This window comes from Leuresthes tenuis, unplaced genomic scaffold (assembly GCF_036924035.1).
Source record: "Leuresthes tenuis unplaced genomic scaffold, fLeuTen1.0.hap1 SCAF_14, whole genome shotgun sequence".
Lineage (NCBI taxonomy): Eukaryota > Metazoa > Chordata > Actinopteri > Atheriniformes > Atherinopsidae > Leuresthes > Leuresthes tenuis.
In genome coordinates, this window is record NW_027325368.1 from 15,198,509 (window position 1) to 15,215,447 (window position 16,939).

General features: G+C 37.7%; 1 protein-coding gene across 5 annotated transcripts in view; it reads left to right on the forward strand.

Moving 5' to 3' along the window:
- The window catches only part of tnr (tenascin R (restrictin, janusin)), a 153,710-nt gene extending 137,106 nt beyond the window's left edge, over positions 1–16,604 (forward strand). For all 5 annotated transcript variants that reach the window (XM_072363524.1, XM_072363527.1, XM_072363526.1 and 2 more), the window contains 6 exons: positions 2,460–2,592; positions 3,490–3,641; positions 3,872–3,968; positions 8,794–8,955; positions 9,394–9,557; positions 13,170–16,604. In XM_072363524.1, coding sequence (XP_072219625.1) covers positions 2,460–2,592; positions 3,490–3,641; positions 3,872–3,968; positions 8,794–8,955; positions 9,394–9,557; positions 13,170–13,289 — 828 coding nt within the window. In that variant the 3' untranslated portion in view covers positions 13,290–16,604. The remainder of the gene's footprint in view (positions 1–2,459; positions 2,593–3,489; positions 3,642–3,871; positions 3,969–8,793; positions 8,956–9,393; positions 9,558–13,169) is intronic.
- Positions 16,605–16,939: the final 335 nt, after the last annotated feature.

A 16,939-nucleotide genomic window follows, 5' to 3' on the forward strand; every position in this document is an offset into this window, starting at 1 on the left:
GAAACACCGTCACCATATCTGCTCAGATGAAACCAATCAGATTGTGTTATTTTTAATTGTACTTGCATTATTTGGTAACATATTGTTCTAACAGACGAATATTCATACTGACAGGCAGCAATCAACCTCAACTTTGCCGTTAAAGCCTCGCTTTTACTATTCATAACCAAACATATTCTGTGCAGAGAAGTAAACATTTCACTGAGAACAACTTTTGATATATTGTACTGATAGAAGAGTTCATCCTGAGTTCATTCATTTTAGCTAAATGATCATTTGAAACGTATGTACGACACACTACTAAAATGAAACAGATGGGTTGCAGTCGGCTTGAGAGACGTTTCTCTAACCTCAGATACTTTTTGAATTAGACATTGGCTGCTGCGAGCTCAATTAAATAATGAGGCGTCATTGAGTTTTCTCACATATTTGATGTTAATTGGTGACAGGTGGTAAGGCCTGCTGCTAATAGATGTGTTAACCAGCGAGCAACTGTCAGTACCAACTAGAAATGAAAAGCTGCAACCTGGATATTCTGGACACTGCCCCTTGGAAATAAGACGAAACTGATGAAGGACAGGTTGGTTTAAGTTAGAGCAAACTGTGTGTTTTTACAGCTTAGCTGTCAGCTTCATTTTAGCCAATAGAAATCTGTTAAAATAGCTGTCCCTGGAATGGGTGCGGAACATCTGCTTTGCGGGTAGCAAATAAACTAGTCAGCTTCGTTAAAAGTCAGATAAGATTCTTGTATTTCTTACACTACATTATATTCCAAACAGCATGTTGTTTGCCTATAACTCGTAAGCCACAGCTTCAGACACAAAAGTGTTTGCTGAATTTTCTCTCCACCATTGATGCTCTGTCTGGTTTACTCTCAAGTGAACACAGAGTAAACCAGAACCAGAAATTCACATCATCAGAGACTGAGAGGAAAATAGATATTCCTAATAGTTTCTCAAATACCCCTTGTCTTCCTTTCATGGTGGAGAAGAAATAAGCTTAGAAAGGAAATAATCTGGACAATCCCTTAGATTTGAAATACCTTTTTATTTCATTGTTCTTTCAAATCTTTGCTCATCTCTGACAGCTGCCTCCACAGCAAGTGCCACATATTGAATTCATAGTGTTCAACAACCTGCATCCCATCATTTGTGCACAGAGCAACACAGATAGCCTCAGCCGCAGTTAAAGTGCTTCTTGTTTGATTTTTCCCCTGGCTGTCTGTACTTGAGGTCTTCCTTGGCTGAAAATATGCCTCCGCTCTTATCTGCTCAGTATTGGTGAGCCTCCACGTGTTCAGCTACCTTCAACCCTGATAATGGATTTCTATAATTTACAACAGTAGCCAGTAGATTAATTTCTTGTCTGATTAATGTTTACATTTGGAGTTTGTGAATGCATGCATCGGTATTGGTTATAGTTGTGCCTGAAATTCTAAAGATATCACACAAAGAGAAGTACACTTGCGGTAAACATCTGACCACTTAACCGCATATATACAATCAATAGCAAGGGTATGAATGTACATACCCTATCTTAGCCTTGTTAAAATAGAGCTATTTTAGAGCTATTAAAAATAATTTCTTGACCCTGAAAAACCCAATGGGAAAATGTCAGATCCTCTGAGACAGAGAGACACCATTTACCAGCTGCTTTCCTCCATAATTCACACAGACACATTGCCTAAGACGATGTGACTTTTTTCCAATCTGGCTGAATGTTTCATTCTTTCTTTTTAATTTTTAATGCGTATCTAGGCCAAAGTGTAACACACAAACACACACTTACAAACACATACAGGAACAAGTTTTTATTGTTCGAGTGAGCTTTTTTTTTCCCCTTGATTTATGTCATGTCTATAGAAGTGACGTCACAGAAATAGTCTTAGAAATGGTCAAGCATCTTGGCTCCTTAAGACAAGCTCAGTGTAATAGGATTTGTGAAAATCTTAATAAATGACTGTAAATGGACTATAGCGCCATGACTTTTACACTTTCTTCACAAAAACGGAAATATTTGTTTCCCGATTGCTTCATAACTTCTCAGCTGGGCTGTCCGATAAGCCTGCTTATCTTGTTCACTTTGTCTACTGCAGTTGTCATCTTCTTCCTCTTCCCAGTCCCCTCACAATTGTTTTCTTACTTCTTCTACACATTTCAGAAGTAAAAACACACTAAGCAACTTCTGGGGCCAGTAGAAGTGCAAATCCCGTTCACAGAATATTTAAATTGACCTAACAACACCTTTTTCCATTTCCTGAAAATACACTTCACCTGTATTTATTTTACTATTATTATTATTATTTTGCAATAATCGTTTCAAGAGCTTGCGAGCTCAGTTCAGTGTTTTATCAGTGTCCCTGTGGGGATTTTAAGAATTTATTTTTACCTTAAATTAACAGCTTTAGAAAAGATGATATGTTTGTCCCGTGACTGAGTGTTGTTCTGTGTTTGCATTAGGAGCTGATCCTCGATGCAGAGGACACATGGATTCGATTGGAAGGCTTGGCTGAGTCTACAGAGTATACTGTGAAGCTCCAGGCTGCAAGAGGACTTGATACCAGCGCTGTGGTTTCCACTACTTTTACCACAGGTACAAGATTCACACATGATGTGTTCTAATGGGGTGAATGTTCTTGGCAGAGATTTTCCACTGCATTACACATCACTGTCAACAGAACAATGGGGCGTGATTACCAGTTCCCAAAGACTGACACGATTTTCATCTCTTTGCCCTGTAGTCTAGTAAGAGAGATTCACCATCTGGCTGCACCTGCAGGGCGGCTGCCTTAAGATGAACAATGCCGTGCAATTTCTGAAGAGTTCAGAATGTAAAGAGGATGCTGGATCTGTTTGTTAAAAAAAAAGTTCTTAATCAGCAGCAATTAAAATGACATACAAAAATGTTCATATAAACGTTAAAAACATTACAGACAGATGGTGTACAGTATTTGTACAGTTGCCTTCTGATGAATCCAGCTGAGCAAAAGCAATGCTAGCTTGTTTTCGTCCACATGAGGTTTCCATGTTCTTTTTCTCCTTCTATTTTTGTCCAACTCCTGGGGAAAATATGTCTTTTTAACTGCTCAATGTTCACCACTCAGTCCCTCGCTTTGTCTGATGGATAAGTAGCAGGAAGTCCCTTGTTATGTATTTATTTTTTCTGGAAGTTGCTGCCTGCCGCATCTGGAAAGTTTGATGCGAGTTGTCATTTGCACTGAATTTGTTGCCATGAAAAGGAAAATAAGTAGCTTTAAGATGAGAAAGCAATGTTTAGTCAATCCAAATTAATTTAAAATAGAAATAATAATTAGATCCGCTGTTATAACAGAATATGATAGAAATATGTGATGGAATAAAATATAATATCTGATATAAAACATTAATCTTTTAAGTGTATCCATGTATCCTGTATTCAATTCTTAAACTTGTTAAAAGTGGGAGAGAAGCCACTTAATCTTGTCATCGCTGATCCTCTGCTCATCTCCAGGGAGTCGTCTGTTTGCAACACCACAGAACTGTGCCCAACACCTGCTGAACGGAGAGACTCTGAGCGGTGTCTACACCATTTACATCAACAGGGACCCGAGCCAGGGTGTGCAGGTGTACTGCGACATGACCACAGATGAAGGAGGCTGGATTGTAAGTGACTGTGAAGACACCTATTTTCTTTTTATAGCACTTTGTCTAATTGGGAAACAAGGACAAGGAAAAGATGAGTGGCAGAAAAATTAGGATTTGCTGTCAACCTTTCTTCTGAATAAGATCACTTTCTGATCTGCGCACAGTTTGTCTATTTTATTTTTTTTTTCTTGTCAGAAAAAGTAATAAAGTGTTTTTCTGCTGTTGTCACTCATCATAATGGTGTCCAGGTGTTCCAGCGTCGTCAGAATGGTCTGACAGACTTCTCCAGGAAGTGGAGTGACTATCGAGTTGGCTTTGGAAACCTGGAGGATGAGTTCTGGCTCGGTAAGTTTTTTTTGTTTATTTTCTATGTAAGATATTGATTGTGAGGGAAGAAAAACAACAAGATTGACCTGTTCATAACAGGTTTTTTTTTTTTTTTTTTTGTAAGCATAGAGGAAGGTTAGACAAGCACTATTTCATTTTTTTTTTTTTTTTTAGTCATTAATTTTTGTGTGTGTGTTTGGAATGATAACATTACTTTGTAGGACTGGAATTCACAGGTAAGGTGAGGTTAGCACCCATCTCTTTCACCCTGTCACCCTCTCTAATTTAATTCAGCTGCATTTTTTTTGGCCTGTATTGAACTGCAACCTGCCACCTGTTTCGTTCAATCTAAGCCAGTTTTTTTAAAGGCTGTACCAACCTCTCTTGGTTGATTCATTTCGCTTACTTGGTTTCAGTTGATACATCTATTTTTCAAAACGAAAGATGTCTTCAACATTTCTGTGCTGGTGATAGAATCTCATCTTTCAGCACTTGACTTCACAAAGTCTGTCTGAATCATTACTTGACTCTGAAAGCTCATCTCGCTCTTAAATGACTATGTAATTGTTTTTTGCATCGTGCTGATCCAAGGACCAAAAAACAGAATGTCCTCACTCTTTTGATGCAATGCAGGGCATTTTTTTTTCTCTCCTCCAGATCTCATTATGGCACAATAATTATATTCATTACAAAATGTGCAAATAAGTCGTGTTTCTTCATAGGCTAGTCTTTCCGTTATTGTTTTGGTGCAGATGATTAAAGGAAAATATCACATGAATATTTCATCAAGTGAATCAGAACCTGTATAGGGATGTTTTTTTGTTTTCTTTTCCTTTCTATTAAGAATTGAAATAGTATTTGGAGGAATGTGTGCGACATTCCATTATCAACACATTATGAGAGAGGGAAGGCTGTTATTTTGCAGGTGACACTATGGATTGTAAGTGCTATAATAAAAGCATAAAGGGCAATTTTCAGATTCACTCCACCAAAGTCTGACTTGTTCTTTTGTTGATCTTTTTTTTTAAACTGTACTCTGTGTTGTTTGGTTGAAGTGACTGTTCTCAGCTGCCTGTTTTACTTTTGTTAGCCTCCTTAGACGGAGTGCTCAAAAGTAGCTGTTAACATTTGTTCAACAACAAGAAACATTGCTGGTATGAATTATTGATTAATTTATCTGTATTTGTACCTCAGTGAGCACTAGATGAGAAGATTGTTCAGCAAAGCTAAGAAAAAGTATTAAATGTATTTGTGGGATGCTAAGACAGGAAATGTCTTAGCTTTTTCTGACAGCGGCACTGAAAGGCATCATGTAATAGCATGCTGGCACAGATTTTGCACATTCTTATTGGCTGTGTTACTACATTATGAGCTTAAGATGCCTGCATATTTCATCTGACCTGTTTCCATTACAGCTGAATAAGCCTTAATCTGCCCTCTCATCCCCTCACTATATATAAATATCATAGGCTGTACTCTCTAGTTTTCTTCTTTCTTGTGCTGTTACCTCTATGCTTTCAGTGCATAAAAGCAGCTTAATGTAACCTCAGGGTGTGGACCATTGAGAGCTGCCCCAAAATCCCAGATCACACACAGCATACCAGCACAGAACACAGTTGCCTATGCATACACATATACATTTGCATACACAACAAAATGCGGAGCCAGCTACATGAAATAGTAATTTTAGTCTTATGATCTCCTAGTTACAATTGTGCGCAGGAAAGTCTTTTCTAGGAATAGCTTTCACAATTAATATATTCTATTAAATAGCTCCTGTAGGCTATGGCAGAGTGAGCCAGCATCTTCTATATTAGAATCACTAAAAATTAAACCATTAAACAGAATGCAGTCGTTTGTTTACTCAGTTTTTTCATTTACGTAGTCGGTGAGCATTTAAAATGTGGAAAATTACTATTGGAGTCTTATCAAGCTGTGTGTCCAGGCTCACCAGAATATGTTGTCGTCATATGGCCTAAAAAGCTCTGACCAGTCAGGGTGTTGATGAAGAACAGTTGCAGTAGTGTCTAGGTCATGGATGTCAGCAATATATCCTTTGGACCATGTGGGTTGTGAGGAGAGTTCTTTTTGGTTTGGATATCAAATCTCGTCATAATGGGAGTTTGAACCCTCTCAGAAGCCTAACTTCGCAGTCGTGGCGGTCTCACCCTGGCTGTCTGCCACGTACCTCTGAATGTCTAACTCGACTGCTTTCACTTTTCTCAGACATATGTTGTGCAATTTATCAAAATAAAAAAAAATTTAAAAAATCCTCATTAAAATTATTGGAATGAATTCAGAGCTGGAGTGTAATTAAAGTTCTACTAAGAGGGGAAATGTGCAAAAAAAAAATTCTTGAGAACAATTACTGTTATAAGCCAACACATGTATATTTTTGTACTGTAAGTTTCCAAAGAACAGGAAACTATTGACTCCATATATTATGGGAGAGAGATTTTCAGAGACAGTTGAAAGTGACTGCTTTAAACTTGCCTGCAGCTATATTTTTTTTACACCAGAAACACAAATATCAAGCACGTGTGTGCGGTAATGCATTGTGGTACTCAAACTGGCAAAACTAGTCAATAGGAGTTACTTTTTTTTTTATTTCTCTCTCTCTCTCTCTCTAAATAGCAGCTTTGTGACATTTTTTTTTGTGAATTTACAGAGTGGCTGTTTTCACTCATGAAATGCAGAGATGTTCTGCAGAATGTGTGGACAGTTTGGAAACTGGGGCTTCAGGCGAATGTGTGTGTCCAGAGCATAGAGAAGGCAAAACATGATGCAAAAAGCACACTGTGGCATTTTGCTGTTTCTTGATAACTAATGTTTTGTTGGTATCGATAACACATACATTAATGTGCAATAGCATACACGTCAGCAGAATGGAGACCTAGCTGCAGCTCTCACCAGCATCCACCCTCACTTGGTTCGCTCAATGGCAGCAAATGCTTCAAAATAGCCACTGCCACACTCACACATTGTGTCACCCATTCATGTTCCAGAGATTTTAATTATAAACTGGGTGAAGAGTCTCCATAAGAAGTAACATTTCAGGACACCAGTGTATGTGTGAAAACGGCTTTTGAGTCAGATAGAATGTTGCTTTTAACCTCACCATGGCAACCTTAACTGCTATTCAGAACTCTCAGCTGATGGAAAATGAACAATCAGCCAAACAAAGAGCTATTCCCATTTCTTCCAAAAGCCTCCATTCAGGATGCATGATGGTACTTGATCATTCAGTATGAGCTGTATAATAAGTGACCTTCGAATTTATCATCCTTATAAATGAGTAAATGTTATCACCCCACGGATGGTCTCCATTGCATATGACTGTCACTCTTCTTTCCAAAGATTAGATTACTGTTGTAGCCCTGGGGAACCATTGCAGGGAACATTTAGCTAATCACCACTTCTTCACACAGGGTAGCAATAAACTACACAATAAGAACCATAAACATTGATATTCAATGCACTCAAACAGAAGAGAAGAGGCACTTAATTGGCCAGCAGTAAAGACAATGGAAATAGAGCTTTCATTATTATCAGTTACAGTTCATGGATGACCATTTTTTAAGCTTTTCTCCCAACTCGGTGACCTCTGCTGAACACAGTCTTGGTTTGATGATGTAATAAAAGAGAAACCTGGGTGGCAGTGAGCAATCTGTGATCATTATCCCATTCTTTCTTGTCTTAATCGCTATTTATTTTACTACATCAGTGTGAGAGAAAGGCTGTGAGAGAAAGGCTGTTAATGAAATGCGATATGTGTGCAGGACTGTGTCAAAAGGCATTTTCAATTAGTTCAGTTTCGAATAAAGCAGTAAAAAAAAAAATGTAAAAATGATGGGTGGCAGATTAATTGCTGATAAAACTGTGAGATTATACAATGGGAATTAGAGATAACTTAGTGTTAAACACAATTTTATTACAACAATTGCTTTTCCCCTGTCACACTAAGTGCCTCTGGGTTGTAACATAGATTCTATCTGCTTTCTACTGTCATACTGTATTACAGCAGACTTAGGTTCCCTGTCCTCTGCAAGCTTTACTTCCTTCTTCTTATCACTAAAGGCTTGAGTATTTTTTTTCACCCTCAAATCATTCCCCGGGTTGGTTCAGAAAAAGTGCACATGTGATGTATCTGTTGGGGGTGAAGCAGAATGGAAGGTTCTTTTCCCAAATGAGTGCTTGTTGTAATCTGATAGTGAAGGCAGTTCCAATCGCTCACATTGGTGTGGGGCCTTATCAGCTGCCGGGGTTCAAACAAGCCTTGTATCTGCTGCCTTTGAGATAGCGAGCAAAGCCGTCTATCTCAGAAAGTTGTAGTGTGGTATTTGCAGGAGGGCTGGTGGTAACAGCGTCCACCACTCGACTGTGTCAATCATACACACCATCTGACAAAGATGTCTGTCATAGTACTTATCAGGATCCAACATAATAACCCAAAAAGCTGCAGGTGAGTACAAACTATCACTGGAGAACATCTAGCAGCAAGAGACTGATATTTCTTTCTGAATTTGCTATCAGTAAAACACTGGAAATTCTTGTTTTATTTTAAATCTTCATTTCTTACTTTCATGTGTCTCAGCATTGCGTAAATGTTCACTATTCCTAGACTGTAACCAGGCTCCATATAAATCCATCCTCAACAAGTGATTGGTGACCTTTAAATCTGGTTTTGAATGAATCACTCATGAAAACCAAGTCAAATTTTCAGTGATAATGGGAGACTACAGGTGTCAATGGAGGAGAAACATTCATTCAGCAAATATTCCCCTGTTTTGATTTAGTTCCTTCCTCAATCATCTAAAAATAGAGAAATGTTGTTTCTCTGCAGGTCTTGACAACATCCAGAAGATTGCGGTTCAGGGTCGGTACGAGCTGAGGATTGACATGAAGGATGGACAGGAATCAGTCTATGCTAATTATGACAAGTTCTCCATTGGAGACGCAAGAAACCTCTACAAGCTCAGGATAGGAGAGTACAATGGCACAGCTGGTATGTAGCTGAATAAATTTGGATTATTTTCAGCAGGTAGATGTTCAACACTGACAGCTTTTTGCCATGTGATGCTTGATTTTATATGAAAACTGTCTCCGATACCTTCTCTGCCATTATTTTTTTTTCTCCTTTCCTATATGTCAAACCCGCCACAGCACTCCTCCACATTTCTACATCTTTCCATGTATCAGTCTGTCAACATGACCATATGCCATAATTACTTGTCACCCTGCTGTGTTTATAATTATACTTCTGTCTGCCTAAGTAAATTCATTGTGTCTGCATCAGGACTTCTTTCCTCTCTCCTCCTCTTATTTGTCGGCCATCTCCCTTCAGTGATGCTGCCTATGCCACCTTTCCCTGTTACCATATGTCACAGTTGCCTATGCTATGATTAGTTTTAAAGCTTACCATCTCTTTCTCATCTGGTTGCAGGTGACTCTCTGAGCTACCACCAGGGCCGGCCCTTCTCTACGAAAGACAGAGACAATGACATTGCTGTGACTAACTGTGCCTTGTCTTACAAAGGAGCATGGTGGTACAAGAACTGCCACCGGGCCAACCTCAACGGCAAATATGGAGAGTCCAGACACAGTCAGGTCAGTCCCCTGCAAGATACATTGATTGATCAAACAGCAAGTGTAATAAACGTGATTATAACAAAGATGGACAAAAAAGTGTTGGTCTACCTAAACTATATCAGGGCACACTGACTTAATTATTCTATAGACTTCAATTCCCCTGTGGCCGCAAAAGGTCTGTGCTAATTGAATTAAAATATGTGTAGCAATAACGCACCGATTTACCACTATTTGAGCTGTCATAATAACAGCCATCAGGCTCACCTAGGGTTAAGGTTACCTTTTTTCCAAAGTGATCCTTTTTACTTTTTACCATTTTTGTTGTGTAAAATTCAGGTGTCACTCCTAATTTCCTCATATATTTCTAAGAGATAGATACAAATTTAAATTGAAATACAGTATAAGGCGAAAAGCTTGAAAGTCAGTATCTGGTATGACCACCTTTATTTTTCAACACAGCCTGAACCCTCTTAGACAAGCTTTCTTGTAATTTCTTTAAGTAGTCTTCAGGAATAGTTCTCCGGGCTTCTTGAAGGATATTCCAAAGCTCTTCTTTGGATGTTGGCTGCCTTTTGTTGTTGCCACCAATTTTTCTTTTTTTCAAATGTTTCCCTTCCTCAAGAATGGCTTCTTGATAGCTATCCATCCCCAGAGACCATTTCTGATGATGCTTTGGTGAATGGTTTATAGATCAACTGAAGGGGGAGATGTATCGCTCTGGTCCTTTGTAAGATCTCTGCTGTATTTCTTCCTATTTCTTAAGAGACTGTTTATGTAGTGTGAATCGTTTTTTTCAGACCTGCCACCTCTGCTTTTGCCCTCCATTTGTCTATTGTCCTCATTTTTTTAAGAACACACTGCACACTGTACTGATATATGCCAAGTTTTAAACTAATAGCTCTTTCGGAATCAACTTGTTTGTGCAAAGTACTACTTTAGGCCTGTCAAAGTGTGTTGCCTTTGGCATTTTTTGTAGATGCAACTAAAGGAATGGGAACAATTTGTGTGTCTTTGCAACAGGCTGCAAAGTGCCTACAGATTACAGTTTTAAATTGGTTTCCTTAGTTGTCTGTTGTGTGTAGGGACAACACTGGTTCGTCCCCTGAATTAAGCGTCTTATTTATGCTTGACTGATTTATAGGTCAGTCTTAAGTGGCTTAACAAACAAAAATTAAATATTACAGCCAATGTTCAAAGTAAAACTTTGAAAGACTTTAAAAAAAATATAGAGAAAGATTGCTTGATTAATTTTTTTTTTTTAGCTTATTGGGAGCAACATATAAAGAAAGAAGCTGTAACACTTTTGCACAGCACCTTACATCTTTCTTTTTTTTTTTTAAAACTCCCAAAAATCCATATCTGTCTCTTGGCATATAGGAAATTAAACAGGATATATACAGGATTATGAGTGAAACTCTCAGTTAGCTGGTTACAAAACCCCAGAGTTCAACTGTATCCATGTTAATCATAGTCAGACCAAGGAACAAGGAGGACAAGGAGAGACTCCACAGAAATTGCTACATAAAGCAAAGCACAATGTTTTCATGCATTGTAATTGCCATTTCTGAAAGTACTTGTATCAGGACCATTATGTTTCTCTGGTGTACTGTCAATAAATGTTTTCCCAACAAAGCCAGTAAAGTTTAGATTTCCAGCAAGTACCTCCTGGTTTACACATTAATAGTATATATTCTTATATACATATAATTTATGAATATGAGTACTAAAGAAAAGGTATCAAAATAAGTGTAAATATGTGCCATAGAGGTGAGGAGACTAAGGGTTTTAATACTGATTTCAAACATTATCTATTGCAAATAGAACATATGTCAATACCAGTATATTGTCAATACTTTAGTGACCTCCAAAAAAATTCACAGATCATGTTCAGAATAGCTCACATCTTACTAATAGGATAATATTTTGGATTGTAAAATAGCAGAGAGGGTGACAACATGTCCGAAACCCACAACAGGTACTGTATTATTTGTTCCAAGTCAGTTTAAATTTTTTTAACAAAGTCTGTTAACCACGTTAGAATTTTCTTATTGTTGCAAAGACATTGCCTCTGAAGAAATAAAATCCACTCGGATTCATATCCCTAGATACTGTCGCTGCATGAAGATTCTTGTGTTCACTGGTGCAGCCAACGTTTGCTGTGCTGCGCTTAGAGCTAGAACAGTATGGAACAGTGTGAACAAAACTGCTACGACCAGGAAAAGATGACTGACTGCGAGGCAGCTGCTTATTCTAACATGCTTTGTTTCAGGACGTGTCAGTTTAGCTGCTGAGCACGCACTGCAACAATGTGTGACATGGTCACACAGATGGATGAAACGGCTGGGCTACAGACAAGAAGCTTCAGACAGTGTAGAATCAGTGTCTTTTTTCTCACAGAATACCTCCCTTAGTATAGATGTTGGGTGATTTTGGATCTTTGTGACACCGTACATCATAAAAAGAAAAATGCACGGTGAACAAAAGAGAAACCCCTCAAACATAGGTGTTCTCTGATACATCCTCTCTAAGGTTTCTCTAGGGTTCCGCCGGCCCCTTTCTGGCATTTGGAGTCACATTTATGTGGAAGTACAAGCCATCTGTGGTTTTGACAGGATATAAGAAGAACATATATCTACAAACTCCACAGCTTTCCACAGCAGTCCCTCCACAGATAGTGTATTTCCACACTTTCCATCCTTTTTCCATCTTTTTTTATTTTTTTGACCATTTGAAAGAACCGACTCTTGAAATAAATACTCTCATGTGAAAAGGTTGACATTTTGAAAGGGTATTTTAGCATCGACAGAGCTGACATAAAAAGGCACAATAATAGAACACTGATTAAAGGTTAAGACCTCTCAATTTGAAAGGATAATAATTAGTAAATTAAGCCACGGGATTCTTGCTAATGGCATCCATAGACTCACTACTCTGATCTGATGACAGAGTTCAAGACACAGCTTGTCTATTTTGAAAAAAAGAAAACTTGTAGAGAGGATGCAGATTAGTGAAAGAGACAGTTTCTGATGGATTTAATTGATCTGAACACTTTCCAATAACTTCAAATGATGAAAAAGTGTATTTTCGCATCTGTAAAAAGTATTTTCAAGATCGAAACAAGCCTGTCCATGGTCTTTATTATTCATTATAAACGCACGTACCTTTTTAGTACAGGTGAAGCAGGAGTACTGAGGGTTTTTGACCAGAATTTGATGATGACACTCTGATGCCACAAAGGCTTCAGAGTGTCACCGCCTCTCTCACACTGCTCTTTGCCTTTTTCTTTGTCTTTTGATGACTTGAACAAAGAATATGTGGGAGCAGAGATGGACAGGTAAACAGACATCAAAGAGAGAAATGCTGGTGTAAAGCTGCAAATGTGAGGGTATTTATGGTGATGTGGTTTAACAGGGCCACACTGAGACCATAATTAGATTTAATCGGGAGTTTGGCCATTCTACTTCAAGTACACCCCTTGTTTAGAAATGTTTTAATTTTACTGAAATCATATGGTTTCCATCTTTTAGCTTGCTCTTTCTGTAAGTCTTGTTATTTCCACAAATGACTGTTTTTCTAGAACAATCATGTAGATTTGAGCTGCATCTAAACATCCTACTTTCATTCTTACAGGGTATTAACTGGTACCACTGGAAAGGCCATGAGTTTTCCATTCCCTTTGTGGAGATGAAGATGAGGCCATTCAATTTCCGCAGCATCAGCAACAAGAGGAGGCGGTCTGCCCCTGTATAAAACAGCCACCTCCATTCAGCCTAAAGTCATGGATAAATGGAGTTTGGATGATGTTAAGTGTTAAGTTTCTGCTATTATTGTGCTTCACTGACAGCGAAGGCAGGCTGGAATGAAACATTGCCAGTGCTGGTTAGTGTTGTTGCAAATCGTAAGGTGGATAATTAAACAAAGCTACTAATACTTTATTAAGATTCGTAAAATAACACATTAATATGAGACCATCGTGAGAAGTTATTCCATCTACGGATGTAATTTTGGATTGTAAAATAGCAGAGAGGGTGACACCATGTCCGAACTCTGTTGATCTCTGCACCTGCTCAGCGTCAGCTGTCTTTCCCTGCTGTACTTCTACCCAGAAGACATTGTATGTAATTTATTAAGCACTCTGAATGACAATGGTTGTATTTGCTGTAAAAAAAGAAAAAGAAAAAAGAAAAGAAAAAAGACAGGAAAGGAAAGGCAAACCATGACACTTTGTTTTATTTTAATTTATGATTTGCCTTTCCCTGGGTTGCGAGAAAATGTGTTCAGAAATGCCCGAAGAATGAGAGCTAGCTCTATTTTAACTGTTACAAAATAACACTTTTAACTCAAAGTAAACTGTATATGCCCTTAAAACCCTTAACTGTAATATATATATATATTTTTATAACTGATAATGTGACAGAGTCCATACATTTGATATTATTTGATGCCTTGGTTCTCGACCCTTAATTAAGTTATCATAAATATAAATACTGGACATTAGATAAAAAAATAATAATAATCCAGAATACTTATTAACAAAACAGTGCACCCACAACAGCTTAATTGCATCTGTTTTATTTATTTTATAGTTGCTGTTGATTGCAATATACTCTCTGTTTGTAATTTATTAAAGCATAGTGGAACTAATAACCACTACTAAACTTTATTAATAATGATGACCCCATGGAGACAGTATTTTCCCTGAGAGTGGGAACACAGTAACGCTATTGTTGTTCATTTAATTAAATTCAATTTCTTGAATTTAATTTTTGAGGAAATAACAATCTCTTAGTCCGTGTTTAAACCCTTTTACTGTGATTGCTTGCAGAGATGGTGCTAATAGATACAGCATTTAACCAAAGATCCAAATAGTGAAGACTTTGCCTGCTGTTTGGAAAGAGGCCAGTCAATTCTGTCACCAAAGTCACTGCAGCAGCTTTTCAGTCCCATGTTTCAGGGCTTTCATAGTAATCATGGTTCCCAGGCATTATTTCATACAATGTGATCACTGAATTCTATGCAGGAGAAAGTCAGGGTGGGCCTGGTGCAGATTTTAGCTTGGCCTCCCTCCCGCTGCTTGCTGAAATGAACTTAACAAAGAAAGCAGAACAAACAGTGGAGTAGAGCCAAGAATTTCTTGCTTTGCATTTTAGGCTTCATGGTAAAACAACAAAAATCAGCAAATGCCACTGGGAATGTGTTCTCTTTACTAGGCCGAGTGTAATCGGCAGCATGCCTACCAAACATGTTGTTCACGGTGTTGCACAAACCATTCAAGGCCAGTAAGGCAAATGCAGTTTTTTTTCTAAACTGTACACTCTAAAGACAAAACACACAAAAATGGTAAAATTTCCTACAACAAATACAATCCATGAGAATCTTTATCACCATCACTGCAAGCAGCATTTGGTCTCATATGTTAAATGCTCCAGCACTTTTCCTCTTTGAACAGCTGGAAAGGTTATTCTTCTGTATTTCTGTTACTTTTAGGTTTATTTGTCTCATTGAGGTGAGCCAGCTAATCTGGCAACTATCACATGACTGTATATTTGTTTCCTCTTAAGACTTTCAAACATTAGTAACAATCCTCTCTATAAACTACTAATAATGTACTCCTATAGATATGGCATCGAACTGTCTTTTGATGGGTCCCCCCTATAGATGCAAACCAATTCATAAAGTCCTGTTGAGCGTTTCCGTTTTAACTACTGTATTTTTAATCAATGTTTTTGCTGAAAAATGGATGGAGCCTACTGCATGTTGATTGAATGAAGCCAAGAGCCTGAGAGCACATAACAAATATCCTGACAATATATTTCAGTTTGACTTGTCATGTTTCTTTGCTGATCTAGGTGAAAGTTGCTCTTTAAATGGTTCATAAGATAGAAAAATAGAGATCACTCTATCAGGCTTCAAGGTTGGCAATCAACAAGTCATTTTTCCCCTGAGTCCTTTATGTTACATTGTCAGTGCTTTTCAGACTCTCATGCAATAAATTTCCCATAGTGGTTTATAGTAGACTAGGTAATTCTCTACGTACTTATTTCATTAGCTACTTAGATGAAGTTTCCCTCGAAGGGTTTTTGTACAAAGGAACAAAAGTCATGAAGCGCTACAGAAAAGAAACGGAATGTCATTTGTATTGTTGGAATGTCTCTCATTGCGAACTATACGGTGCTTTTAATCCATCAAAAAGAAAACTGTTGTTTTATTTACAATTCTTTTTACATGATTTTCCAAAAAATCCTTCAATGCACCCCTTTTTGTATTGAATTGAGATGCTCTGTGGCATGGGACAACTATTAGCTTTCCCTGCATAAATAATGAAAAAACAAACTTAGTAATATTTTCTTCTTTGCTTTTAGGAAATTACGTCAGATTGTGCAAATCTGTCTGTGTTGTCTTGGAGACATACTTCAAATTATGTAGAAAGGACAGCCTCAAAAAATTTCTTGATTATATGCATAATTTGATGTTGTTCAATTTAGTATTAAGTAATGTTTAAGGTTGTTATTTTGGAAGGAAAGAGGGATGTGTGTATGAATTTGGCAGTATCTCGTCTGTATTGTGTTCTTCATCATGTAAAAAAATGAATCTGTACTGTACAACATTATGTTTAAAAAGAGCATCTCCCCCACCATCTAAAGTAAGACTCAGTCCTGGAGACCAGAATACATTCACATTGTGTTTGTACTGAGCTTCTCACAGAACAGGAAACACGTTTCCTTATTTATTTAACTGCTATTTATTTTCTACTTTCAGCGGAAAGTTAGCCCCACATGGTTCCCTACAGCATGGGGACAAAAATGCTTTATTCTGTGATTGAGTTCACAGTTTGATTTTCTGAGAATCTGTAACTGCAGTGATCTGAAATCTCACTGGTGTGGAGATGTAAATTGTTGACAAAATGTGATCTTGACTGTTTGAAAAGCTCATATGAGATGAAATTAAGGATTTATCGTTAGATATCCTTGGATATTACTGTCAAATTTAGCTCTAGTTTGACTTGAACATGTACAATATAGTTCCTTTTTTAATACATTTTCTACATATTAATAAAATATTCAAATAGTGTGATTTGATGTGTGGTTCTCCTTTTGTCTAATTGGGTGTTGCGTACACGTTTTCATATATAAGGTTAACGGTACAGTAAACAGGCAAAACTTATCTTCATCGTCTGCTTTTGAGTTAAAAATTATATGTATCTAGTCAAGCCTTGGTTACTTGCTCCCTGTTTTACCCTCATGAACTAACTTAATACTAAGAACTGAGTCCATAAACATATCAAAGTCTCTCTACCTCTAATTGGAGGCCATTTAAAGCCTTATCAACTGCTCCTGGTTAACAGTGACGGGTGCAGCTATGAAAGCAGAGTGGTGTAGACTGAAGAACTCTTAATGTAC